At 48.0% G+C, this 25,799-nt stretch overlaps 1 protein-coding gene across 7 annotated transcripts in view; it reads right to left on the bottom strand.

Annotated features, from left to right (window-relative positions):
• The window catches only part of BAHCC1 (BAH domain and coiled-coil containing 1), a 118,072-nt gene extending 92,577 nt beyond the window's left edge, over positions 1–25,495 (bottom strand). For 4 of the 7 annotated variants that reach the window (XM_079965313.1, XM_079965315.1, XM_079965318.1 and 1 more), the window contains exons 1-2: positions 7,611–7,826; positions 2,712–3,130 (exon numbers count right to left, since the gene is read on the bottom strand). In XM_079965313.1, the coding sequence (XP_079821439.1) occupies positions 2,712–2,877 (166 nt within the window). In that variant the 5' untranslated portion in view covers positions 2,878–3,130; positions 7,611–7,826. Of the gene's footprint in view, positions 1–2,711; positions 3,131–7,610; positions 7,828–24,872 lie in introns of those variants that run through there. The other 3 variants (XM_079965314.1, XM_079965317.1, XM_079965319.1) reach the window with 3 other exon arrangements.
• Between the last annotated feature and the right edge of the window lie 304 nt (positions 25,496–25,799).

Genomic DNA, 25,799 nt, shown 5'->3' with positions numbered 1-25,799 from the left:
TAGAATAGAAAAATAAAAGAGATCAACAGAAGGGTTTCATATGGCTTGGAAGCAGGACAAGGGGTATTGAATCCAGACTATGGAAGAAAAGCACAATGATTGACACCAATCATACTCCTCATCCAATTTGCCTGGGTTTGCATTTTAAAATTCTTTCCTGGTGTTGTTTGAACCTAACAGGTTAAAAAAAGAAGACGACTTCACTCCAATGAGCATCTTCTATTTTATTTAAAGAAAAGGGATAAAATCTAAAGCCTAGAGAAAACCCTGCAAATCTACGATTCAATTATTTCAAATAAAGCACAAGTAACTTGTGTTGCACATAACATTTGTTAGCACTTTTTAAATCTGATCGTGCTAAAAGTCCATTAAGAACTCTGAATTTGGGTATGTATTTTTAAACAAATAAATAAATAAACGTTGGGTTGCACTCCCAGTAGATAATTTTACCTCATGCCATCTTTTTTAATCCATGTACTAATTGTAATCCCATTAAAGCAGATATAATTTTATTAGCATTCACAGTTCATCAAGCTAACAACAATGGCTGTGACTGCTGAGTTTAGAGAAAAATAAAAACTGCAACATCTTTTTCTTTTTTGCTCTGATGTTTAAAGTAACTTGTAAACAAAACTTAATTGGCTGTGTGTGGCTTTGTAAATCTAAGATTAAATCCCCACTACCATAAATATATAGCCAATATGCAACATACACAAAATGAAGGTCTCACTACATATTCAGAGGCTGCCACAGCATTTGAAAATCAACCATATGACAAAAACTTTGAGGACAGAAATACATTTATCGACTTTGGGTTAAATATAGAGTCTGGTTAGGTTACACTGAAAACAAATTCAAACATTCACAGTGAAAACAAAATGTTTTTAACTCCAAACCATCTATCCCTGATAAGAGCAATGTCATTTCCAAAAATAAATCCAGTACAGCTAAATCAAACCCTTCGCAAACAAAAAGACTACAAATACTCAGAAACAAAAGGCAAAATATACAAAGTCATATTCCCTTACTCAGCATTTTCTTATTCCTTCCTCGGGGAAAATTCCAATCCAGGGAATTTTTGCATTCAAGCCTCGTGAGTTTAAATCCCTTCTCCTCATTGTATACAAGGATGTTAATGAAGACTTCCAAGATGGTATAGTTCTTACCTCCAACGAGATTCTTAATTTTGGAGTTGGGTCATTTAGGATACAGTGGATGTTTAAATTTTGTGTGTCCTGACATCCAGCAAACTAGCTAGCTAGCCCCTATAGATTCTATTTGGTACGTTCCCCTTCTCCCAAACAACTAATTGATGCCACAGACCATCTCCTGGCACATATAACCCCCCCACTTCTGATTTTTCTTGCCAAACTTTGTGTCTTTAGCAGGATACCACAAGCACTTGTTAAAGCTAACACATGCACTGCAAACCCATTCTCACCCTGACACTTCAGGGCTTTATATAGAAACAGGATTTTCTAGTCTTACACCACCCGCTCTATTAATGCTAACCCTGCACATACAGCTACCCCTAATCTGAAAGAGCATAGCCGGCTCCTGGGTGCTCACCCTTCCCTGGCAAATAACAGCCTTTTTGTTCAGGCAATAGAATTTCTTAAGGATGTTAATGCAGAAAAAGGGTTTCTCCCCCCCCCCCATACACACCCCTTCTTCTCTTCTGTGGAATTTAATTCCCTTCAGTTCCAACTACTAAGGGGGTGGGGTAGGGGGTGGAAAGGCCCTTATTTTAACCACTTCTCCCCCATGACTAAATTTTTTAAAAAAGAAAAGGAAGACTCCACTGTAAGGAATATGTGGGTTGCCAGGGGTGGGGGGTGGGGAGAGAGAGAGCGCGGACGGGACGCATTTCGCTTGTTATCAGCCTGGTACATCCAGATTTGAGAGAAAATATACAGCTTCCTCCTCTTCCACATCTACTAAACCGAGCTGCACGTGCGCCCCCATCATTATGAATTATTAGCCAAGGGCAAAAGGGCCGTCTCCCCCTCACTTTTGAGAACCCCCCATTCTACCATATAAAATATGTTTAAAAAAAAAAAAAGGGAAAAGAAAGGAAAACCGTGCCTCCTTTCTTCCCCTCCTCCCACCCTCCGAATCCTCTTGAATTATGATGATTTCCCCTTTCTAACATGCCTGCCTCGGCTTCTGCATGCGATGGAATCTCTGCCCCGGCCCTCCATGCAATCAAAGGCCAGCTGAGGGCTTTTGTTTGTCCCCGTGCCCCCTCTTTCCAAGAGTTGTTGTTTTTTTAATTAAAAATTTAGAAAGTATTAATGCTTAATAAAACGGAAACAAGAAACAAAATACGTTAGCGGAAAGGGCATTTGCAAAGAGCAGCCGGTCTACAGTGGTGAATCTATTAATTGCAACATCTCTCTCCCCTCAATTCTTTTTTTTTTTGGGGGGGGGAGCTCCTCTTAAGTAAGCTGTTGAGATCTTTCTGCACGGATGCAACCCGAGCAAGGATCGATCAGCCTCAAGATCAAGACGCAATATATTTTTTTAAAGTGAATATATAATCTTTGCACAATTGCGCGCCCATCCCTTGGCGATCGAGACCCTTTTGCAGCCAGGAAGAAAAGTGACCGGGCCCTTCCCCCTCTCCCTCCCTCCCTCCCTCCCTCCCTCCCTCCCTCCCAGGCCCGATCCTCCTCTGCTCCCCTCTCCTCACCCCGGTGCCCCCCACTGACCTGTGTGCGTAGCCATGGAGATGGGCGAGGGGAAGTATTTCCCGGGCTGGAAGTGCCCCGCGTGCTGCACCGAGTTGTGCCCGGAGGAAGCCAGGCGGCTGGAGCTGTTGCGGTGGCCCCTCTCGGCCAGGAGGTGAGGCGGCGGCGCGAACTCGCGGCCATCCATCCCGGGGCCGCGCTGCTGCTGCTGCCGCCGCCGCCGAAGCCCCAGCAGGAAAGGGAGGCCAGCAGAGCGAGCGAGCGAGCGGCACCGGCGGGCGGCCAAGCGGGCAGGCGGATCCCCCTCCGCGGAGGGGAACGGGCAGCGCGCAGCGCACCAGGCGCCGGGGACCGAGGGCTCCCCGCTCTCACCACGAGGCTGGCGGCAGCCCTCCGCGGCTCCTCCGCTTCTCTTGGCCCCGGGGATCCAGCCTCATTCTCTGCAGAAAACAGAAGGGGAGGGACAGAGCGGAGAAAAGCGTGAGAAAGCAGCCGGGAACTGGAGGAGGTGAGCGGGGAAAGGGGGCGATCCGAGAGCGCACGGAACCCAAGGCTTCCCCGCCATAGCAGCGAAAGGCTACTGGTGATTTTTAGTATTATTATTTTAAAATTAAATAATAGGAGGCTTCCCAACACAATTAAGCAAGCCATCCTTATCGATTACCGAAGCGAGCGTCGGATTTATCGCAGAGAACAGCAAGCCCTTTTTAAAAATTATTTGGGAGAGGTAAGACCCCCGTCGATTCGGCGCTTGTAGCTCGGCCCCTTTGCGCGTTGCGCGGCTCCCCCGGCAGAGAAACGGAGGGGAAGGTGTTGAAAAAAGAGAAAAGAAACCCCCCCCCCAAAAAAAAAACCCCAGGGCGCCCAGGAACCGAGAGCGGGGGCTGGGAACGAAGATGGAATTATGCATCTTTTTCCCGAATGGCTAAGTTTTTATTTGCCTGTTGTAGTTGTATGTCGAGTTTAAATCACTGGATTATTACCCTTTCCCACCCACCCCCTTTGAGTTGCTAAGCGATTCTCTCCAGAGCTGGTCAATAGTATTTGGGTCCTCTATCCTGCTCTCTTCCATGGGCAAACCAAACCAGACGAAATGCGTCGTTATTTTCATCACAGTGGAAAAGGGGTGTGTGTGTGTGTTCCCATCCTGATTTATTAAGCTTCGATCAATTGCCTTTCAAGTTATTTTGGGTGGGGTGAGGGTATTTTGAAGAGGAAAAAAAAAATTCTCCCCTCCCCAGTACACGGGCTTTGATTATGGGCGAGAGTTGCCCTGATGGGATCCAAAAAGAAAGGCCCCTTCAGCAAACTAGAGAAAAAGGAGATCAGCCCAGAGAAAAAGAGCTTGATGCCCTTCCACGACTCAAGCTCGGGAACAAATATTTCACTGCACAGGACACCTTAGTGGCAAAGCCTTGCATTCTTCCTCCAAGGACAGAGATTTAAATCCTACAACTGTATTCCTAGACAAAACAGTTATGTAAAGTCCTTCCTATCCATTCAATCCATTTACACGTAAGGGGTTTTTTTGGCTTACGACCAATGTGTAACATTAAGCCAAGAGGAAGGGAAAAGGGGGAATAAAAGACCTTCCTCGCCCCCCCTCTCCCCCCTTCAGATGGACCAAGCAAGGTTGTGTTGCATTGGAATATTTTTTGCTGATTTCTAACTACAAATATTTGCAACTCCCCTGTAAAAATGTGATATATGAATGGGGGGACGTGACTATCCTACTGCATCTGCTATGGGGGGTGGAGACACATACCCAAATTATTTAGATCCCTTCTGCCCCCATGTCCAGACAATTAAGACTACTGTACACATCTAATATTTCTGGGACTCAATAATGTCTGAAGGATTGATATCACCTACAAACCCAAAAGGAAAGGGTGGGGTGTGTGAAAAAAGGTAAAGACTACAGTGTATTGAAAATACATAATTGTAAATCTTAGAATTCACACACACAGTATTGCGTCTCAATCACAACAAAGCCACATACAGGCTGCAGTCCTGTGCACGTTTACCTGGCAGTAAGCACCATTGAACACAATAGGATGTACTTCGAAGTAAATAGGCAGAGGATTGCACTGTGAGATGCTTCCCATTTACTCAATACAGTTTTTAATTGCTGGATTCAACGCTTGCAGCTCTTTAACAGTGCCGGACTATTTGGTGTTTGATTTAATCTACAACTGAAAACATAATGTATTAAGTGACTACATATTTGCACAGCTGATAAGCTTTATATATATCACACACACGCTAAAAATATAAATATATGGGCAGCTTTTGCATTGTAAATAAATGAAATTACTAAATACAAAAGGGCAGGGTTTTTCTCTATTTCCCTGAATGGATCATCTCTCTGCCCTCAACTAAGATTTTTCTGCTTTGCAATTAAAAGGAATTATAAAGGATTTCTGTCTTCTACAATGAGCGGGGAGCAGTTTTTCCCTTTCAGCAATCAACAAAAATAATGTAAAAACCAGCGGATTATATATGAGGGGCCCACTTCAAAGAGTCAGGAAAGGGGGGAAATGGGGGGTGGGGGGAGAGGGAGAGAAGAATTGAAGCCTGGAAGACAAAAGCTAAATTAGCAGCTTCAGCAACTTTGGGGTTCGATACATCAACGTGAATGGAAACGTCTTGTGTAGGATTTCTCCTCTCTCTTCTCGCCCTCCCGCCCCCTTTTCTCTCCCGGAGAAGGAAAACAGTAAGAAAATCTGAGGTGCAAGACTGAAATAAAGCAGCTGATTGGAAAAACGCGATTGCAGGCCGATGCAAAGTTTCGGTCTGAGTGCTCCAGCAAGGCTTTCTCACCACGCCGTACCGCAGAGAGAGAGGGCTTGCTGCAAGATCGTGTCCATCCTGGTCGTAGTGAGAGCCGAAGGGGAAGGAGGAAACCAGGCTTCCCCCAGCGGCCTCTTCCACGGGGGCTTATCTGCAGAACAAGGAGGGCCTTAGGATCCATTCGCGTTAAACAAAACAAAAATAAGAGGATCTCACGGGAGGCTTCGATCCGGAGCGCTTGCTTTCCGCATAGCCAAAACGACTAAGGCGATTCTTTAGAAGAACAAAACGCTTGAGAGAGCGAGGAGGTTCGGAATGAATCGGAGGATTCAGACGTTGCAAAGGGAACAAAAGGATGTTGCAAATTTGCACGGTTCGGTTCCAGTGAGTTACGCCCCCTCCCCCCAAAAAATATATATACAGATAAATATATATATATGGAGGGCAGAGAAAGAAATGGGGTGGGGTAAATGGAATAATCCAGTTTTATACTGTGTTGTCAAATCTACCGAGTATCCGCGGTTTTGCGCGCAGCAGAAATATTTTATCCTCTCGGACGGTTCCGAGGCGTTTAGTGGGGGGGGGGGGGGACGACGACTGGGAAATCCGGCGAGTTTTCAAACGCTTCGGCGCACCGATCTCGGGCCTGGCAGGGAGAAGGGAGAGGACCACCAGCCTCGGCGGTGCTTGCTGTTTCTATAGCCCAGCGAAGAGGCCTCTCGAGCGGCCGCGAGCAGAATGATCTTCCGGTGCCGGGAACCTAGAAAGCTTCCGCTAGGCATCATCGGCCAGCCAAGAAATCGGAGAGATCGGCCCCAAAAGTGCCTCCACCGACGCCTCCCCGCCTCCCCACAGTGCATTTTATGCAATATTATACATTTTTCCAAATCTTGTTATTTGCCAAATCGCATGTGTGCGTGTTTGAATCTAGAGAGAGAGATTTAAAGGATGCCATACTGAAATTGCTGTGCATGTAGCTTTCCGGCCAGAGCCGCCCCCCCCCCTTTAAAAATAAAGCTATCACTAAAGGGATCCGAGAAGGAAGGACCGAGAGAGGGGCGGACGCGGGGAGAGATCGGAGAGCGAGAGACAAAGCGCCTCTCCCAGCTGCTCCCTTGCAAGACGATTGCCTCTCCCGTGCAAAAACGCAACCTGGTTCCACCTTCTAAGCTGAACCAAAAACAAACGAAGAAAGGCCTTTACCTCCAATCTTAATGAAACATTTCCTCACAACACCACGACGGCATTTTCCTCGCCACTGCAAAACTTAAAAGCCTTACTTCCTACGTAAAATCGACATACATGCGCAGAAACACAGACAGGGGCATAAATAAATTAGAATGCATCTGTTCCAAGTATTTTAATTCTTTTTCCCTTTGCAGTTCGGAATAGCCGAATATGCATGAAACACTTTCGGTCGCAGACTGCACTTAGCGTCGAGCAGAAAACCCGAACTCTCGCCTGCATTGTGATTTAATTTTTATTGTGATTTAATTTTTAAACAAGGGAGGCTACACATTTGCATGCATTCCTTCTCCCTCCCCCCCCCCAAATACTACAATGCCTGCGTTTGTTTGTCTTGCAAAGCCCCCATTCACGACTCCGTTAGGAGAAAAAAAAAACCACCCCCACCCCCCACACAATTCAACAACTAGAATTTCAGTAAGAAATATGCGAACAATCGTGGGTTTTGTTAGTACTGCCCGGAGCTCGGTACAACATTTCTAAGGCACAGCTGAAACACTGAGAAATAAAATAAACCTTCATGCACGTATTTCGCAGGCTTTCTTTTCGTTAGAAACAATACGCATCTCCTTCCCCCAAGGATGTCGTTAAATTATATTCAATTTAGTTAAGGAATTGATACAATTTAGTCAGAGGTTTGATACCAATGTTACACACAGCGAATACCAGGTGTCTGAATTGCCTTTAAAATGAAAAAATAAGCTCAAAATAATTTCTGCTAGCAATATTTTGCAAAAAAAATGTAAAAAATAAATTAATTCAGACCTGACCACCGTGAGGGTGTGCTCGATAATAATAAAAAAATAATATATATTTTTTATAAAAAACCAAATAATGCACTTTTCAAAAATATATATATATACTAAATAAATTTCAATTACTTACTGGAGGGAGGGGTGTTCCTTTGCACACAGGGAACGCAATACAATTAAATCAGTGACTGGGACTTTGTTGTATTCCTACTGGTATTTGCACTGTGCTGACTGTTGCACTGTAAATGTACTGGCTGCTGCTCCTTGCAGAAAGGAAAAAAAGACCCTGTCGCGGGCTCCAGCTTCCCCAACCTCGCAGCTCAGTCCTGCAAGCAACTCTCCCTGCATACTAATAAGCTCGTGCCACTCACTCAGGGTGAGCACGCTCGCTGATTGGACGCCCGGCCCTCTACGGTAATAAGCTCGTGCCACTCTCCTTGCGTAAACAGGCTTCCCCATAGGCTGGCGCGGGGCCAGGGAGCTGCCAATCAGAGAGCAGCAGGGTTACTACTCAACCCAATGGCGCCTAATTCAAGTCCCTCCAGTTGCGCAGCTCCCCTCGCGCAGCTTAGCCTCCGCTTTGCTGAATGGGGGGATACGTAGCAAGCGCGGGGGAGGGAGGGGGAAGGAAGAAAGCGCTGCGGAATGGGGAGGGGAAGAGCCCTGCCAGAGAGAGCGGCTCCAGCCCACACACGCACGCCAGCTGGGTGGTGAGGGGTTTCTAGAGGGGGGGTTGCCTTGTTGTTGTTTCTTTCGCTTTAGCAAGGCTGGCCAGTGCGTGTGTGTGTCTTGCAGCGGCAGAGCCCAGTCATCGCTACGGAGTCGCCTTTGCACCGATCAGTGCGTTGGGGAGGGGGGGGAGCGCCTGGCTCACGGCAGCTTTTTTCTCGAGCAAGGTATGCCTTTACAAACCAAACACTTAAGAGAGAGATTTACGACCGTAGGGGTCCCTAGCACTCCCGTGCATTTCAACATCCCTGGATGATATTCCGTGCTGGGGGGGGGGGGCGTGAGTGAGGAGTCTTTAAAGCGCTCAAGGACACGTTTTCCCATGGGGATTTGGGGCGGGGGGGGCGCAACTGCTTCGTGAGCACGTGCTTCTCCAGACGCAAAGGAAGCCCCTCTTCTTTCGCGCTACGCCGAGGCACATGCGAGTTCCCAGGTGGGTTACCATAAACCGAGATCTATTTATTTGTACAGTCGTCCTTTTCCCCCCGCCCGGCTCGCTCTCTTTCACCCGCCGCACACTTCGCATCACCATTAATCCCATCATTCAACCACCTTCAAAGCAAAGCTCCCGACGCATTCGCTGAAATTGTAAAAAACAAAACAAAAAACCCAAACAAGCAAGCAAACTGCAATCACGATTCTGCTGGAAGATTGTTCTTTTGCAACCATCTATGCTTCCCTGGATTACCTGCCATTCTGCTTCTTAAATAGGCCGCATAATTTTCTCTGCTCCTTCCTATATAGTATTAAAACTATTTTTAAAAATAAAAAAATAGCTGCATGGTGCAAAAACACACACCCCACACCGAGCCTCCGATTTTACACCGGCGACGGAGAGGTTAACCACACCGCCTTCCGTTTATTCCCTTCCTCCTCCTCCCCCCCGCCCCGTTCCTTTCTTCCAACCCGCCCTTCCCCACTTCCAGGAGACGCCCGGATTGGTTGGCAGTCCCCCAGCCCGCTGTCCATCACCCAGTGTAAACAAGGCGCTGATTGGCTGCTCGCCAGTCCGCACTGGGCTGCCTGAAAAAAGCAATTACTGGCCCCGCGGTTTGCAGGGGGCCCGGGGCTGGTTTGATGAAAGGAGATAAGCTGGGGACTGTTTCCAGCGCACCCCCCCCAGGCACCCCCCCACCCCCGAGGCCGAGCCGACTGTCCCTGGAGCCAAAAGAAGGTCAAAGAGTGGAGAGGATCAAAAGGAGCAAAGAAAAGGGGAAACGGACTGAGTCACTATTAGCGAGTCTGAAAGCAAAGCCATTCATTCCAGGCAGGGTGGTGCTCAAGCACCGCGGGGCGGACGGGCAGCCTCGCCTCCCTGCGCAGGATTGGGGACCGGGGGACCCGGCAGCGCCCGCCGTCGCAGCACCAGCAGCGCAGAATGGGCACAACAGCCGGGGAAGTTCTAGCGTTTCCAGGGGAAGAGAGGGGAGGAGAGGCAGAGCCGAGGCTTCTCCTTCCCGTACACGGAGAGCCGGATGGGCGGCATGCCCCGGGAAAGCGGCTCCGGCTCCGGCTCCGGCTCCGCTCCCCACTTTGCAAACGCAGCTGGTTCCCACATCTCCCCCCAGTTTTCCAACAGGGCCATCGCGCCCTCCATTTTGCCAAACTGAGTGCCTCGGGATATTCCTCCGAGGATTTTTATTTTTTTTGCAAAAGCGGAATATGCAGCGAAGCTAGGCGGGAGAAATGCCCGCGCCCTAGTGATCGAGCGAGGTGGAAAGGCAGGCGCGCGCGCTTGCCGTGCGGTGGCGGCGCAAAGCTTCTCTTCCCTATACTGATGGGTTTTAAAAAAAAAAATTAAAAGGGAGTGTAATTGATTTGGAAAATGCAGAATAAATCAGAATAACCCGTAAGTAATATTAGATTACAATGGAGCTATTCATTAACCGGTGGGGCAAATTGAATTAAGGCGACCGAGAAGGAGCAAGCGTGCGCCCGCCTGTATACACGCAAATGGGTGTGTGTGTTTGCAATTCTCACCGCGGTGGTGACTATTGGGGTTATAGCGAAGTCGCCTCGTGTTTAAAACCTAGGAAGGGCACCGATTGAAACAAACTTGCCAAGTTTTCTATTTCTGCTCCTAACGCTGTGTTTAGATTAAACTGTGAAAGAGCCGATCCATAAGAACGAGCCGCGCGGACAAGCCTAGGAAAGCTTCCACTTGGAAGACACTTCCTAGGATAAGGCCCCTTGGACGCAGCGGCGACGGACTGACTTCCCAATAAAACACGCGCAAAATTGCTTAAGAAGAGAGAATCTCCAAAGGGAAATAAACTTTTAACCCAAGAGGCCCTGGGTGATTTCACAGGCGATATGTGCGTAGAGTGATTGAGAGAGTTCTACTGAGAATCTTAATATTGTATCTAGAAGAAATTACAAACGTGCAAGCCATTGTTTTTCTGTTGTTTTTTTAAAGAGGGAATGGGGTTTTGAAAAGGAGCGTGTTGTGACCAGGGGGTGGGGAGAGGGAATAGTTTGACAAATACAAAGCAAGGCTGTTGAATTGCTGATTTAAAAAGTGACGAGTGGGAGGAAGACACGCAAGTGCACTTTCAGACGGTACCTTCACCTGGAGTCCGGGAGAATAAGAGAAGCTACGGAATGGGCATGCAGATTTGAAGTGGAGTGTGGAAATTGGAGGGGTGGTATTCTCCAGAGTTTTTTTTTAAAAAAAATCAGTAAACACACACGACTCTCACGCATGCACAAAATAACGATTGTGTGTTGTCCTCGATCTCTTCAATCTGCCCCTCTTTCTGCTCATCCATCAAGCCAGGCTTTTAGCCAGGACACAGGCGGGTGGGGTGGGGTTGGGGGGAACACTCTGTGTCACAAGAGGTGCGATTGTGCCTGCCTTCCAATATATATATATATATATGGACTGTTTCTCTAACAAAAAGCCGTAGGCTCTGGATTTTGACAGGGAAACTTATATGAAGGTATACATTCAGCAATCTACATTAAGCTGCAAGTAGAGAGTCCAGATTTATTTTTGTAAATATCCACTCGCCCTAAGGAAAATTCAGGTCAGCACAGAAGAAACACGGGAAACTTTTGAATCACGATTTTTCTAGTGGGGGACAGAGGCAACGTGCCTAAGTGTCTTCTGCATTATCTCTCTAAATTATTATTAGCCTACATCTTGTGAAATACAAATGAAGGAAAGGAAGTAGGTTTAAAAACAGAAAAGCGAGTGAGTTGTACATATTTTCCTCGGTTTTGTATTCCGCCTTTCTTCCCTCATGGAACCCAAGACTGCATACACGTGGTCCCTGAACGGTCACCCATCCAGATCCAGACCTGCTTAGCTTCGGCTCAGTGAGGGCCTCCTCCTCCTTCACACCATAGTATACCCAGCTAGTCCAGCTTGGCACCCATTAAGAACCCTTCTTCCTTTCCTGCAGTCCCATCATTGGGGAGTCCCTCCTGTCCACCCTTAAATTTCCAACTCCTTTTAGCCGTGGCTCCCTTGTCAAACGGGCTCCGCGTCCACCCTTCCACCTCCACCTTTGTGGATCCGGCGTTAAACAGCAACGTGAGAGGAAACCCTTTGTGCGAGAACTCTCCGCTGTTTCCCCAGGTTTCTGCCTTGGTCTGAAGGTCCAGAGGAGAGCTTTCAACTCCGCATCCGTAAACAGATGAGAGGGGAAATGCGGTCTCGAGGTTTCCTCTCCGCCTGCTCGTATCGCCTCTCCAGATGTCCAGAGATAAAGGCAAATATGGCTACGTTCAAACGTTACAGCCAGACAACTAAGACGCTTTATCCCGACGCGCAACGTCCGAACAAAAAAACTTCGCCCCTTGATCCCATTTTGCGGGGGAGGATAAGGCTGGTTGGTTTGATTTTGGAGTTGTTATTTCAAATTAAGGGAATTTAGCACAAGCAGCTGGACGCGTTTACCGGGAGGAAGCAAATTCCAGCTTCCTGGATCCTTTTTGCAGGTCATCGTATTTAGGAGCGCAAAAGGCGATCCTAAAACACACTTTAATAAAGTCTCCTTGAAATATATACAACTTTACTTCCAAGCTGATGTAGTTGGTTGGGGGCGGGGAGGTGTGGACCGTGCAAACAGCAAGCCTTAGGCGCAATCCTATGCGTGTTTACTCTCGGGATTGAAGCATGACCTGGTGGGTATGGGGCCCGATTCTGGACAGTTTGCTCGAAAACGCAAGTCTCACCTCTGTTAAGATTGCAACTCTGCGCAAAATTGCATTCGCAAGCCTAATCACGTCTACTCAGAAGTAAGTCCTGTTGAATTCAATTGGGTTTACTCCCAGGTAAGTCGGGTTATGAGGATTGCAGCCGAAGGGCCTTTGGGCGGGAAACTTGGAAAACAGTTGATTACTGACTGTAACAACAACAACAACAACAACAACAACAACAACAACAAAGGGCGGGACTGCTGCCCCCTCCCCCAGCAATTCCAGGGGTTGGGGGGGAATTAGAAGGGGGAGACTGCAAAACTTCGAAGTGCGGGGATGTGAAGTAGTTCTTAGGCCTTTCTACTCCCCTCCCCTTTTTAACTATTTGTTGGGGGGGCTTGCACGAGGGGGGTGTAGAGGTTAGAGGAGGGAGGCGGGCTGCTGACCACTCTTTCAGGTGGTGTTTTGTAATGAATGCGCCAGGTCTCCGAGAAAGCAGCGGTTGCCCTGCAGTGGGGAATGGATGGAAGGGTAATTAATGCAAAGTGACTGATTGCTCTTGAAGAAGGCCAGTCCAGTAAAGGGGATTGTCCCTGGTCATTGAAGCGTCCTTTGATTGACACTTTCCTTCCCAGCCCCAAGGCGAAGGCGAGGACCCGAAGGCGCTGCGTTTTGTCACTCGGCTCAGGCCACGGGGGTGCAGAATCTTGACAAAACAGGCTTAGCAAAGATGGTTTTTGTGTGCGCGTCTACGGGATTTTTGTTTGGTTTTTTTGTGGTGGTGGTTCTGTTTTTAAGGCGAATATATTTCCAGAACCGATAATATAGTAAGAAACTGTGTGTATGTGTATGTTCCACCCCCTTAAATAATTTCAAATTAAAAAAAAAAAGATTAACAAATTGAGAGAGAGAGAGATCAGCGAGGGGAATGGAGTCGAGAAACAGATGCGCCCATAAGCGAAGCTGACCAGAAACGAATCTGACCCAACTTGTCTCGATCTAAATCCTGAATCACATCCTGAAGCTTCTCTGTTGTTGTTTTCCTTGTTCTTTTTTTTACCATTCTAGGGCAACCTTAGGACTTGCTGGGTCAGGGGGAAAGAACCACCCCCCTTCAATCCACAGTTCCAGATTTTTAAAAAGAAATAATAATAATAATAATAATAATAATAATAATAATAATAATAATATGAAACGGATGTCCAAGATTCGTATTTTGGCTTCCATATTTGCACCGCGTACTCCCCCCCTGAGTTTCTCTCTCCCCCCCGTCCCTTCCTTCTGTTCACTTCAGATTTTTTTGTGTTTTTCTTTTATTGTTTCAAAACAGTTGTTACAGCAAATAACTTTAGACAGGACTAGTGTATAAACCAGAGGTCTGCTGGCAAATTACCAGTTCACTCGTACTCTGCCTGCTCACTTACACAAAGTGTGTGTGTGTGTGTGTGTGTGTGTTTAGAGATAGTTTTGTATTCTCCACGAAGGGAATGGAGGGGGGGAGAGAGAGAGGAGAGGAGGTAGAAGAGAAAGGGGGAAACTCCATTTAGCTTTTAGATGGGCCGCAAGTACACTGTCAGCAGAAGTTATAGCTTCTCTCCCCCCCTCCCCATTTTTAAAAATCTGTCCAGGGGTAACAAATGTTTTTAATTTAACAGGAGCAAAGCTTCGGTATCTCTCTCAGACTTCCTCCATAAGAGAGCGAAGATAATGGAAGGAGAAATAAATATTTAGAGTAGGCTTCAGAAAGATCGCCTGGCACCCCCCAAATATATATATATATTTGTAAATTCGTCCAAAGCGCCCCCTTAACCGCCACGCTCACCTTTCCTCTCTCTTTTTCCTTTAAAAAAATGATAATGGGTGTTTAGAAGCTGAAGTGAGTGGGATAAATCGATCCAGGATCGATCAGGGTCCCCTGGCGACCCTCATTGCTCCTCCTCAGCAGTAATCCGGATTGGGTTCAGTGGGCGCTTACTCGCAAGTAAGCCTCGCGCAGGCTTGGTCTGCCGCTGCTGCCATTAAGCCGCGCTTGGGACTCCGTTAATATAGCCAGTCTCATGCAGAGAATTAAGCTCGTTTATCTCGGGACACATTAAGAAGATTTGGTTCATCTCTCAAGGCCAGATTTAAAAGCCAAACTGTCTCCCTCTCTCTCTCCTCTCCTCTCTCGAAAGCAATTGCTAGAACTCTGGTTTGGTGATCAGCAAGATCCTGGTCAGGGGAAAAAGTGCCTTGTCAAGGAATCGCGTTTAAAGCAGAACTGGCACAAGGCCTCGCAAATCTCGGTGTCGTGTTCTGTCTGCGAATCAATGAAATCGAAGTATTGAGGGAGGGGGTCGAGCAGATACAGAGCAGGATGCGTGTCCAGCGCGGCTCTTCAGCCCTCAGGGAAATATCTCTCTCTCTCTCTCTCACTCACACACACACACACACAAAAACCCAACCCTGACATATTTAGAATCGGGCTCTAGCAGAAGCCACTTTTACGTAGGCAGCTCGACTCTCTTTTCAGTCCGGTTTAAAGCCATCTCGCTCCGATCCTTCACGAGCTACTCGGAAGAGGAGAGAATTCTGATTCCCACATCTAAAGCCCAGACTACGAACTGCATGGAGACTTGGACCAGATGCAGAAGACTCCAGTGGGCGTCCTTCCCCGTTAGCCCAGGTCTCTGCCACCTTGTCGCGAGTGGTGCCCTTGCCTTTTTTAATGTTTGCCATCCACCCGGATGAAGACTTCTGGAGAACTCGGAAGTTTGTACTGTACACTATTCCGTGGCTTTTTTGCTTTGGCGAAATAAAGAGGTGGCCTTAAAAAATAAAAAAGGACATTGTTCTCCTCTCCTCTCCCTTTGCGTCTCCCCTCCGCAATTGTCTCCCCGCTGTCAAAATGCACAATGCAATTTCCTCGGGGCAGGGACCTGCCACCCACTTCCTCCCTTCAAAGAACACCGTGGGTCTGTTATTATCATAATTATTAAGCTGTTCCACATAACTAACTTGCGATCTAAGTTCACAATATCCTTCCCATTTTTTAATGTTTTTATTTGGTAGGTAAAGCGTTTGTTGTGCAGCCCGTTAGCATCTTTTCCTCTGTTATAACGCGCTGGGAGACGAATCTTCACATTAAGTTCAGTATTCAAACAAGCTGGCATTGGAAGAAATGGCAGATTATTCACCCCTCGCCCCCGCACCTTTCTTTTTTCCTCAAGGTAACCAACATGAAAACATCTCCTTTTCATGTCCAAATGAATATGCAATCATTTTAAATTCTCAGACCTCAGCTAACCTTCACACTCTGGGGAAATGTGTTAAAATATTGCAATTTAATATCTTTCCATCTGGAAAAGAGAGAAGGAAGGAAGGAAGGAAGGAAGGAAGGAAGGAAGGAAGGAAGGAAGGACGGGGGACCCCTCCCCCCCCCCCAGTATGTCAAATAAAATTATGGATTAACTCAGCACGCTAAATAATTGCCTAATAAGGGCTGGGAGACGCAAATCTTTGCATTTGGGTAATTGTATGTTGGGTGCCTTGCCTAATGCAATTGTTTGGGCCCGGTTCATTGTTCCATGTGCTATTTGGTCAACGAGCAAATTAGAAACAATTTCTTGGCTAGGAAGAATTACTCTTAATTCTTCTCGCGCACAAAACGCTCATTGGAAACCGGGAGGAAGCGACGCGGAGGAGGGGGGGGGAACCTACCCACTCAGTACATTTAACAAACTTTTAAAAACGGGCTCCGATTTTCTGGGGTTGGAGAGGTTGGTGGATTAGAGAGGGAAGGAGGGAGAAACGAACGAACAAATGAATGAATGAATGACACGGTACGATCCTGAACGTACATGGAGTACATCCAATTGATCTCTGCGTAAAGAAAGGAAGGCAAAGCATTGCAGCAGCTCGTTCCCGGGTTCCTCTGGAAAAAAAGTATCCGTCCGGTGGGCTACCGGTCAGTCCACCTCGATTTGTTCGAGGGGGCAGCCCGGATCTCCTTAAAGCCAATGAGCTATCCCGCGATCCCACACACACACACACACACACACACACACACACATACACGTGTCCCCGGGTGGAGGGGAGGCCGAGCACGTGCTGCGTTTTGGCTGCCAACAGCCCCGCGCGAACATGCCCTGTTTTATTTTACATGCTAAAAAACAGACTACTGTAGGATTACAAAGAGAGAGAGAGAGAGAAAACCACACGCAAATCCAAACCCTTTGGGGACAGAGACACGGGGGGGGGGTTGGCTTTCCGGGGGAGGGAAAGGAAAATAAGACACCTTGGTCGTGCGGTGCACGTCTCTCCGCATCTGCCTCCAAAACCAGCTCTTTTCTGAGCTCCCCCGTCCAACCTGGCTCGGCTCGGTCTGAGTACTTCGGCTCAACTGGCTTATGAGGAGCCTGTTCACGGAGGTTTCCTGGTTAAAACCCAGTTGTGCTCCTTCCAAGGAAGGGGAGACCCCACCTCGGATCGGGGCGTCAGGCTCCTTCGGCCATCGTTTTAGATGCCCAGAGCTTCCCTTTTCTCCACCGCCTCCCTTGTCCCACTGAACTGATTCTTGAAAACCTGCCCTCTTCCCCTTATCTAACAAGGACAAAGGCGAGAGGAGGGAAAACCCATTTTATGGGGCGCTCTGTTTGCGCTGCGCCTGCATTAATGTTTTAAAATAAAATATATATAAACACACGATCTAGTCTTTTGGGTGGTATGGGGGACATTTAAAAAGCATAAAAATAAACAAACGTTTTAGGCTTGTACACGAATCTCTCTCTGACCCAGTTCAGGGGATTCTCTGCTAAAGGTTAGGCCTAGCGCATCTTCAAGAGGGGAAAGGACAGGCTGGTGTGTACTGGACACACGGTTTCTAGGGTGTGTACACACACACACACACATATATTCATATTCATTCATTCCCTATAAATGAATATATATATATATCTCCCTTATGTTTGAGAAATATCTTGGAGGGGAACCCTGTTCTCCCTTCTGAGGGATGCTCCCCATTTTTGAAATGTTTGCTCCTTTATTCCAAAATTGTTCCATGGACTTTTGGGGGGGAGGAGACATCTTGCATCTTCCCCCCTTCCTTTCCAAAACAAGCAAGCGAACCAAACACCTCCAGTGACACCCACAAAAGCAACTCCTGCGCTGCTGCACCAGGCTTTCCTTCTGGTTCCTTCCACCAGAGGATGCCTGCTTTCCAGGAGTGCCGCTCGCAGCGCATTGCTGCCTCGGTTCATTCTGCGCCTCGCTTTCCCCGCTGTCTGGAAAGGGGGGCTTCCGAGTCGTCCGAGATGGGCGCAACCCCCTCCCCACTCCAGAACCGGGCAGCAGCTCCTCCGAAGAGCACCAGCCTGCTGACCGGCCTCAGAAAGCCTCAGTCGCTTAAAGAGACTTGCAAGCGAACAAGCGCTGGAGTTTTGTGGTCAGGGATCCCCAGCAAGGTCACCCAGCCCTCTCCAAAGCTGACCCCTTTGCCTAATATAGGACGCTAACATAGGCTGGAGATTTTGGCCTTGGGTCATCTTCTTTAGCCTCCCTCCATCTCTCAGGAATGGTCCCTTCAAAGTGAGCTAGACCAGGCAACGCATCTCCCAAGTTTTCCAGATTTTCTGAATCCAGAGCTCGGAAGGAATTCAGATTCTTTGAGAATTCCCACCCCCCACCCCCCCGCTAAGACAGACCTATTATTATTATTATTATTATTATTATTATTATTATTATTATATTAAATATTGCATGTATGTTTGTTGAAGCTGGGAGAATTTAGGAGCTTGCATTATTCATGGGGACCGCAAAGAGTAGTCAGGGAAATGAAAAAGGCGTAGATTTGGGGGGGGGGAGTGTGCATTGAAGCAAATTCGGCAGGAGAGAGTAGAAATATCAATGATCTGGACAGTCCAATCAGCCGGAAGAAGTGGGGATGGGGGGGGGGAGAGAGAGAACGAGATAGAGGCAGAATCCAAATAGATCTACTCCCTCCCCCCCCCTTTTGATCAAACCTGGACAAGATATCAAATGGTCAAATTCCTCTCCTCCCACCCCCACTCCAACATACTATCTATCTACACACACACACACACACACACACCCCCTTCCCCAGGCAAACACAAAATGTTTTCTGCACTAGGCAGGGAGATCCCCCACTAGCCCCGGTTCTTTATGCATATACAAAGGAAAACTGACAAATTTGTTAATCAAATAAATCTAAATAGATAAAGTTTATAGTGGCAGACAGACCGATATTGCACGGAGCTTACAACACATTTTTAATCTCAAAAGAGACATCTCTGCTGCTTCCAAAGGCAGGTGTGTGTGTGTGTGTGTGTGTGCGCGCACGCGTGCTTATGTGTGAGCGAGGGCTCTTTGCACACAGCAAGAAGTGATTTCTAACAAATAAGGGGTCCTACTTTGCTCAGAGCTAATGAGCATTTATAACCCACCAAGAATCTTAGTGCACATATATTACACACACACACTATTTACATGCACCCAGTCCATACAGAGGGCGGCTCAGCTCTGCACCCTCTCCTCAAATCCCAATGAACTGTACAAGTCATAAGGGAAAGCGTAGTTTAGCTTTAAAAAGAAATTGTGGACAGTGTGATGGAAGAGGCCAACCTGGCGTAGAACCCCCCCCCCAAAAAAAAAAATGTTCTCCGTTGGATCATCCCCAAACAAGGGATTTTAAAAAAGGGAAAGGGTGGGGGCAAGTCGGTGTTCCGGACCCCCAAACCTTGAGCTAAAGCTCTGTTAAATGCAGAGTTGTAATTTGTAGCTAAATATATCCTAGTGTGTTCACACACTGGAAGTATAATTCACTGTGTTTGTTGTGTGAGGTTATCAAGCAACCCGCCCATCTGGGTTAAATTAAAGCGAGTTTAATAAACGATCCCAGGCGTAGCCAAATCTCTCTTTCTATTCTGGAGCCAGATTGATAGGCAGATATACAGCACCGATCGATCGATGGGATACAATTCCTACCTACCCACCCCCACCTTTTTATTTTTGGTTAAGAAAGAGGGAGGTATAGAATTTGAGCTGCGGATGGAAAAAGTAGTCCAGATTTGGGACAAACCTTCGGAGGCAAGAGGCGAGGTGTGGTCTGTGCGTGCCTGTTATTTCAAGAACGAAACCAACTAGCCATCGAGCATCTATAACTTCCCCTCAACGCTTTCTGGATCAAGTTGAGGGTTTGGGCACTTTGGTGATGAGAGATCGCGAATACACAGAAACACACACAGGACCCCGCCCCCACCTCCCCAAGCTACCTGCAGATGCCGAAATAAAGGTTCCTCGAATGCCATCCACTGTCCCTTCTTTAGAGTCAAGGCAACCTAATCCCAGCAAGTATTTGGGGAAGAAAAGAAGAGTTATTTGGGGTGGGGGTGGGGAGACGAGAGACCATTTCCCCCGCAAACATGTTGTGACATGTCATAAGGGTGCCTGTTTTGATAAACACATAATTAGTGCCAGGATGTATGAGCAGCTGCGTAAAAAGGCGCAACTTAGATAATAGCCGCTGCTGCTGCTGCTGCTGCTGCAGCACACACCCAAAGAGTGGATTTGCAAAGCTTTTAAAGCGGGTCATTAGGGCCCCCATTGGCTGAAGGGGGCCCAGCCGGATGGGGGGGGGGTCAGGTAAATGGGAGCGTGGAGGGAGGGAACGCCCTCCCCACGCAGACACCCACCCACATCCACACAAAGAAAGGGGGGAGCAGCAAGGAATAAGGTAGCCTCCATTGCTGGGGTGGAGTGGGGGGGGGTCCAATCCTTTCTGTCCATTTCTCCCTCCCTCTGCCTTGTTCCCGCGGTGGTGCTGGATGCTTAACTACTTTTATTGTTGTGTAAAGTGAAGGCCCTGGTCTCTCTCTCTCTCTCTCTCTGTGTGTGTGTGTGTGTGTGTGTGTGTGTGTCAGAAAGACAGACACTTTAGCTTTCCCAGCCAGGGAGCTCCTACCTCCAAGGCTGGCAGAAACGAAGACCACGTAAAAACCCAGTCACCTCCCCCGTCTCCAAATTTGATTTTAGAGCATCCAGAACCCCTTTTTTAGAAGGGACCCCTTTTATCGTCTTCATTTTAAAAAAGAAAAGGGGGGGAGCTCTCTCCTCTCCTGGAATGGTCTTCTGCGATAGAAGGGAGCAACTCAAGGCTCTCCCCACCCCCCAGAAAGGAGGGAGAGGTGCGGGAGGAGGCTTCCAGTGCGGGAGAGAGCGAGGGAGAAGAAGTGTCCGCCGCGCACCTTCCCTCTCCCTCTGCACTGTGGGCTCGTTAAGAATCAATGCAAACTAACTGGATTTGGGGGGGAGGGGAATCCAGAGATAGGAGGGAGGGGCTCCTCCTGCAGAGGCTTTTTTTACACACACACACACTTTAAGCAGGGTCTTCTAGAACCCAAAACACATAAGGGGAGCATTTGAAACGCCATGCCCAGAAGAAGCAGAAGGAAGCCATCCAAGAGACTGGCTGACATCACATCCCTGTTTTTATTCCTCAACTCCCCACTCCCCTTTCCACCCCAAGCAACTTTTAACACTCTTAACTTCACGGCTCTCTAATAAAAAACAGCGGCGAGGGTTTGCACCGGATTGCTGGTGAAAGACTAAAAGTCACTGAAACTCTCTTGTGTGAGTGAGAAAGAAAGGCGCGCGCGCACACACACAAAAACGGGGGGGCGCACAGCAGCAACTTCGCCAAAGCCCTACGCATTGGTCCTATTTTTTTTTTCCTATTAAAGATCAATAGATTCTAAGAGAAGCTACAGGAATTAATTTTTTTTTCCTCATGCCATTTTTCCTGCCTTTGATTGCATCGCCCGTTTCCACGCGCTTCCATTCCCCATTTGGTACTAGCAGCCCCCTCTCGCCCACCATGAATACAACCATTGTTACCACGTTGTTAAATTGTACCACGTAAACCTCATGGGGGGACCTTTTCTTTTTTAAGTTCGTGCGTTTCTTGTCTTTCAAAACGGGAGGCATCATATCGTAGCTGTAGCCGGCTCCTCCGCTTCTACATCCATTCTCCCTACCGAAAAACAAGCGGGCGAGAATCTGGGGCCTCCCCTCCTCCCTTTAGACCCCAGATAATCCATGAATGAAATATCGTCTGTACAATATTCCAGCGGAACTAGATTCAGCCCAGTGTTCGGGGCAGATCATTCTTACATTCTCCTCCTCAATGCAGGACAGAAGACGCCATCGTTTTATACACCTCTTTTTATTCTATTTTTCTGTCCAAAAATGGGGCAAAGGGAGAGACTGGTCATTCTACGCTGAACATTAGGTGGTGGTTGTGGGGAGAAAGTCTTAAGTCCTTCCAAGTTTCTCTTATTCTCTCTCTGTCTGCCTCCCTTCCGAAATCAGAGAGGGAACAATACGATCTCTCCTTAATGGAGGTTCTCCCCCCGCTTTAAATTTCTCCATTTCCCCCAAACCTCCTCCCCCTGCTCCCCAAACGGAGCTTCCAGTTTCCTGTTGCAAAGGGGCGGCAAGGGGGGTTAAGGAAAGAAAGAGAGAGAAAAAGAGATCCCCCCCACTCGTCTAGCCTAGAAACGGAGAAAAAGGGAGGCAGGGAAGACCACTGCGTCCCAGGCTGCCTTTGTGCTGCCTCTCCGGGATCGACAGACTAAACAAACCCTTTTCCCGCGCCTCTGCCGTCGCGAGGGAGGGAGAGAGAGAGATCGTGGGGCGAAAGGATCTTCCGCTCTCCAACTTCGGCTTCCACACAAAGGTAGAAAAGGATCGGAGGAATCTCTTCCGCCTCCCTAGCCTCCTCGGCCTCAAGATCCAGGCGCCGGAGCTGTGCGCCCGGCCGTCGGCTAGAACGCAGAAGTTAATTTTATTTTTTTGCAATTTTTACACTGGACTATTTTCCCCTCGGAAACAGGCAAGCGAAGAGCCGCAGCGCCTCCTTCGTCTTGGCCAGCGAGGGAAGAAGCTCCGGCTCGGAGGGGAGCAGCGGCCTCGGCGGGAGACGAAGCTGCTGTGCTCGGCTGGCTCGGAAGCGAGTCGCCGGCCGGCCATCTTCGCGGCCTCTTTGCTTTCTTCCCGCGCTGACCCGCGCCCTCTTTTACCCTGGGTTTGGTTGGTTGGGGAAGCCGCCTTCTGCTCACCTTCCTGGGCTCCGATTCCTCCGAGGAGCAAAAACAAAACAAAAAGAGCCGTATGTATGTTGGGGAGGAAAGAGGGCCGGGAGGAGCAGCAACAGCAGGAGGCCTGGGTTTCTACAAACTCGTCCCCCTCGCCAACGCCGATCGCGCTCTCCCTAGGATCGGGGCGGTTTCGCGATTGGATCCCTGCCCCCCCCCCCACACTTTGAAAAGCGCCCCTCTTAAGAGTGTGCGATCTCTCTCTGCTTGATCAAAAAGAGATCATACTCGGTGATTGCTAGCAAACTGCGCGCAGAGGCAAATGCTCCCCCCCAAAAAATGTCCCCTTTTCACGGCTTAATTAAAAAATAAAGAAATGGGAGAGTTAGGGAGAAAGGTGCCTACGGGGATCCCTGGTCGGTGGAATAAAATAGACAGCAGCAACCAGGGTTTCCCCTCCGTTTCTCCTAGCAGTGGATGAGTTTCACCCATTAATAGAGGAAAAAGCGCCACAATATATGAGCGCACCAGAAAGAGGCAAGGAAACAACGTTTTCACAACAAAATTCCGACCGGCTAGGAAATCTGAAAAGGATCTAGCAAAAGAGGCCTGGGAATGGGGAGAAGGGGACGCCGGGGAGTTGCAAAAAAAGGCTGTCCGGGTCCGAGGCCTCCTTTCTAAAGCACAGTTGCCGCCGCCCCCTCCAGCTGCTGCCGCCTCGCCAGCCCGTCCTTTCACTACCTCTTTTGTTAACAGAAAAGTCAATCCCTTTAATTAAAAATCGTTAAATAAATCTATCTCTTTACTAGCACAAATATACTTTCTATACCGAATTTGCAAAGACATCGATAGGTTTTCGCGCGGCGAGGTCCAGAGATAATTTGATTTGAGGCGGAAGCGAAAATAAAAGAAACAAGAGACTTTAAAATATAACACAGATGCACATCTACATGCTTTTTGGCCTCTTCAGAAAAACAGAAAGTTAATGCTTTTCTTCGTACAGAAACTCCTGGGTCTCTGAGCAAGCCCTTTTTGTCCGAGGCACTGGATTTCTCAGATTTCTTTTCACGGCGCAACCCTGCACATGTTTACTCGGGAGTAAGCGCCCCGGTGCTGCCTATGGGGGTGCTGAGTAAGGCCCGCACCCGGACGAGGGAGTAAGCCTTGTTGAAATTACTTGTGAATAAACATGCATCGGATTATTATTGCTCGGTTACTTACTCTTCGAGCGGAAAACAAAAGCGAGGCCTGAACAAAGCAGGTCGCAGGGAGCCAAGCTTAAAAACGGGCGTAAAGAGAAAGTCCGGTACTTGGGAGTGTGGCAATTTGGGAAGCGAGGTAGGGTTTCATATTTTTATAAAATGCTTTTGCAAGCAACTTTAGTTCGGGGTTTTGATTATACAAAGAAGGGGGAGAAGAAGGGCAATTTGCGTTTCGATTCAAAGGCTATCTTTTAAAACATTGCCTGCGAGTCGCGGCCAAGGTTTGGAAGGGGGCTCTACTTTCCTTCCTGCAACAACGTGGAGGCGCCGCGGATTTTGTTCTAAGCTAAGGCTTTGTAGCTCAGACTGCTGGTACGCTTCAAAAGCAAAACGTCCCCCTTATTAATCTTTTTTAAACGGGGAGCCCTCCTGCCCCCTTCTAAACTGACCACAGTTCTATGCAAGGGCATCACATTAGTTTTATTGTTGTGTACAAAGTTAACAAAAAGGAGGAGGCGAAGAAATGTCCATTTCAACGCAGCCTTGCAAAACGGTGTGGGTTATCTCCTAAGCACCCCGATTTCAAAAATATTAAGAGATAAGCGAGGTGATACCGCTATGGGGGACCAACTCGGGTTTTCTAAACCTGTTACCTCTCTTTTGTGGGTGCAGGCAGTTTAAGTGGAGGTGGTGTGTGTGTGTGTGTGTGTGTGTAAACCTCCCCCCCACATTTAAACACAAAACCGTAACTTGGGGGCAATAAATTGTACTCTTCCTGAATGAATAAAGTTCCTTTACAGCGGCAAAGTAAATACAGAGCAAAATTGCATTTTGGAGGGAGGGGCATTGCGATATATATTTTTTTCATGTATGAATGAATTGTTTTCATTTTGAGGGGGATTTCGGCTGGGTATGCGCGCGTGGAGGTTTTGAAGGAGAAATCTGCAAGGAGCTTCTTGAGTTACAAGATGGGGGAGAGAGAGAGATGTACAAAAGTGGCAGGCAGGGGCTGGGCGAGTTGGAATGTTTTTGCCATGTGGTGGGGGAGGCAGAAGGCGACATTTCTCTCTCCCCCCCCTCCCGCTTTGGAATTAAATCTCCATTCATGCGGCAGTTAATGAGAAGGAAAACAGAAGAAGAGAACGCGTTAAAAATAATAAAAAGGGGGGGGGGGCGAGAGAAACTTCACAAATACAAACAATGAGAACAAATCGAGACAAAACCATTACTTACAGATCGCTGCTTTCCTGGGTCAAAGTTCTGTTTAACAAACCGCAGGAACAAACAAACAAAAAAAATCCACTTCACTGTAAAAAAAAAGGGGGGGCCCACTGGAGATATCCAAGTCGTGGACTGGAAAACGCCAATATTAGAATACAGGTGATTTCCCCCCCCCCCTCCTTTCCCCGGAGCTCCTTTCTTTCTCTGTCTCTAGAAAGCGGAAACTGGAGATGGTTTTTGCATGTGTGCGCGCAAGATCACAGATCTCTTTTTTTCCCCCACACCGCCGCCGAGGCGTTTGAGGATTTGCTTTTTACGGCGACGGCACAGTCCTCTCTCTGGCTGCTGCTGCTGCAGTTGCTGTTGTTATTATTATTATTACGAATTTGGCATTTAGTCGCGAGTCTTCTGCTCCCACTCCGAGGTCCCCCTCCCCTCCTACTTGCCCGTGTGGAGTAAATCCATTCAATTAGGGCACCAAGACGGAGCTGGAGGCTCTATAATCTCAAATTTATGGCCGGATGACGTGCCTCTCTCTCCCACAATGGAGACCAGTGACATTAAACAGAAAATTGATGAGAGAGAAGCGAAATCTAATCTCTTTCCCCCCACTTCTTCCACGCCATTGCTGCTGCTGCTGCCTTTTTTTCCATGGTTTGGAGCGGCGGGGTGGGGGGGCGGGGAGGGCGAGACAGGATTTTCTTGTTGGTTGCGGTGGTGGGTGTGAGAAGGGAGCGCGCTCGGGGTGGGTAGGAGAGCAGCACAGTTTATAGTCTCCGGAGGCAAATATGATCCGAACCATTTATTCATTACCCTCTCGCGATCCCTGTACAATTGAGGCATGTGCTTAGGGAGAGCAAGGGGCTTGCCGGAGTTTCCGAAATCGCCCCCAATCCTACTTCACGCACATCTTCTCCACTCCCTCTCACCCGCCCCCTT

Source organism: Podarcis cretensis (assembly GCF_951804945.1).
Source record: "Podarcis cretensis genome assembly, chromosome: 2".
Classification (NCBI taxonomy): Eukaryota; Metazoa; Chordata; class Lepidosauria; order Squamata; family Lacertidae; genus Podarcis; species Podarcis cretensis.
The sequence above is the reverse complement of the archived record's forward strand: the minus strand, read 5'-3'. Positions and strand labels throughout refer to the sequence as shown.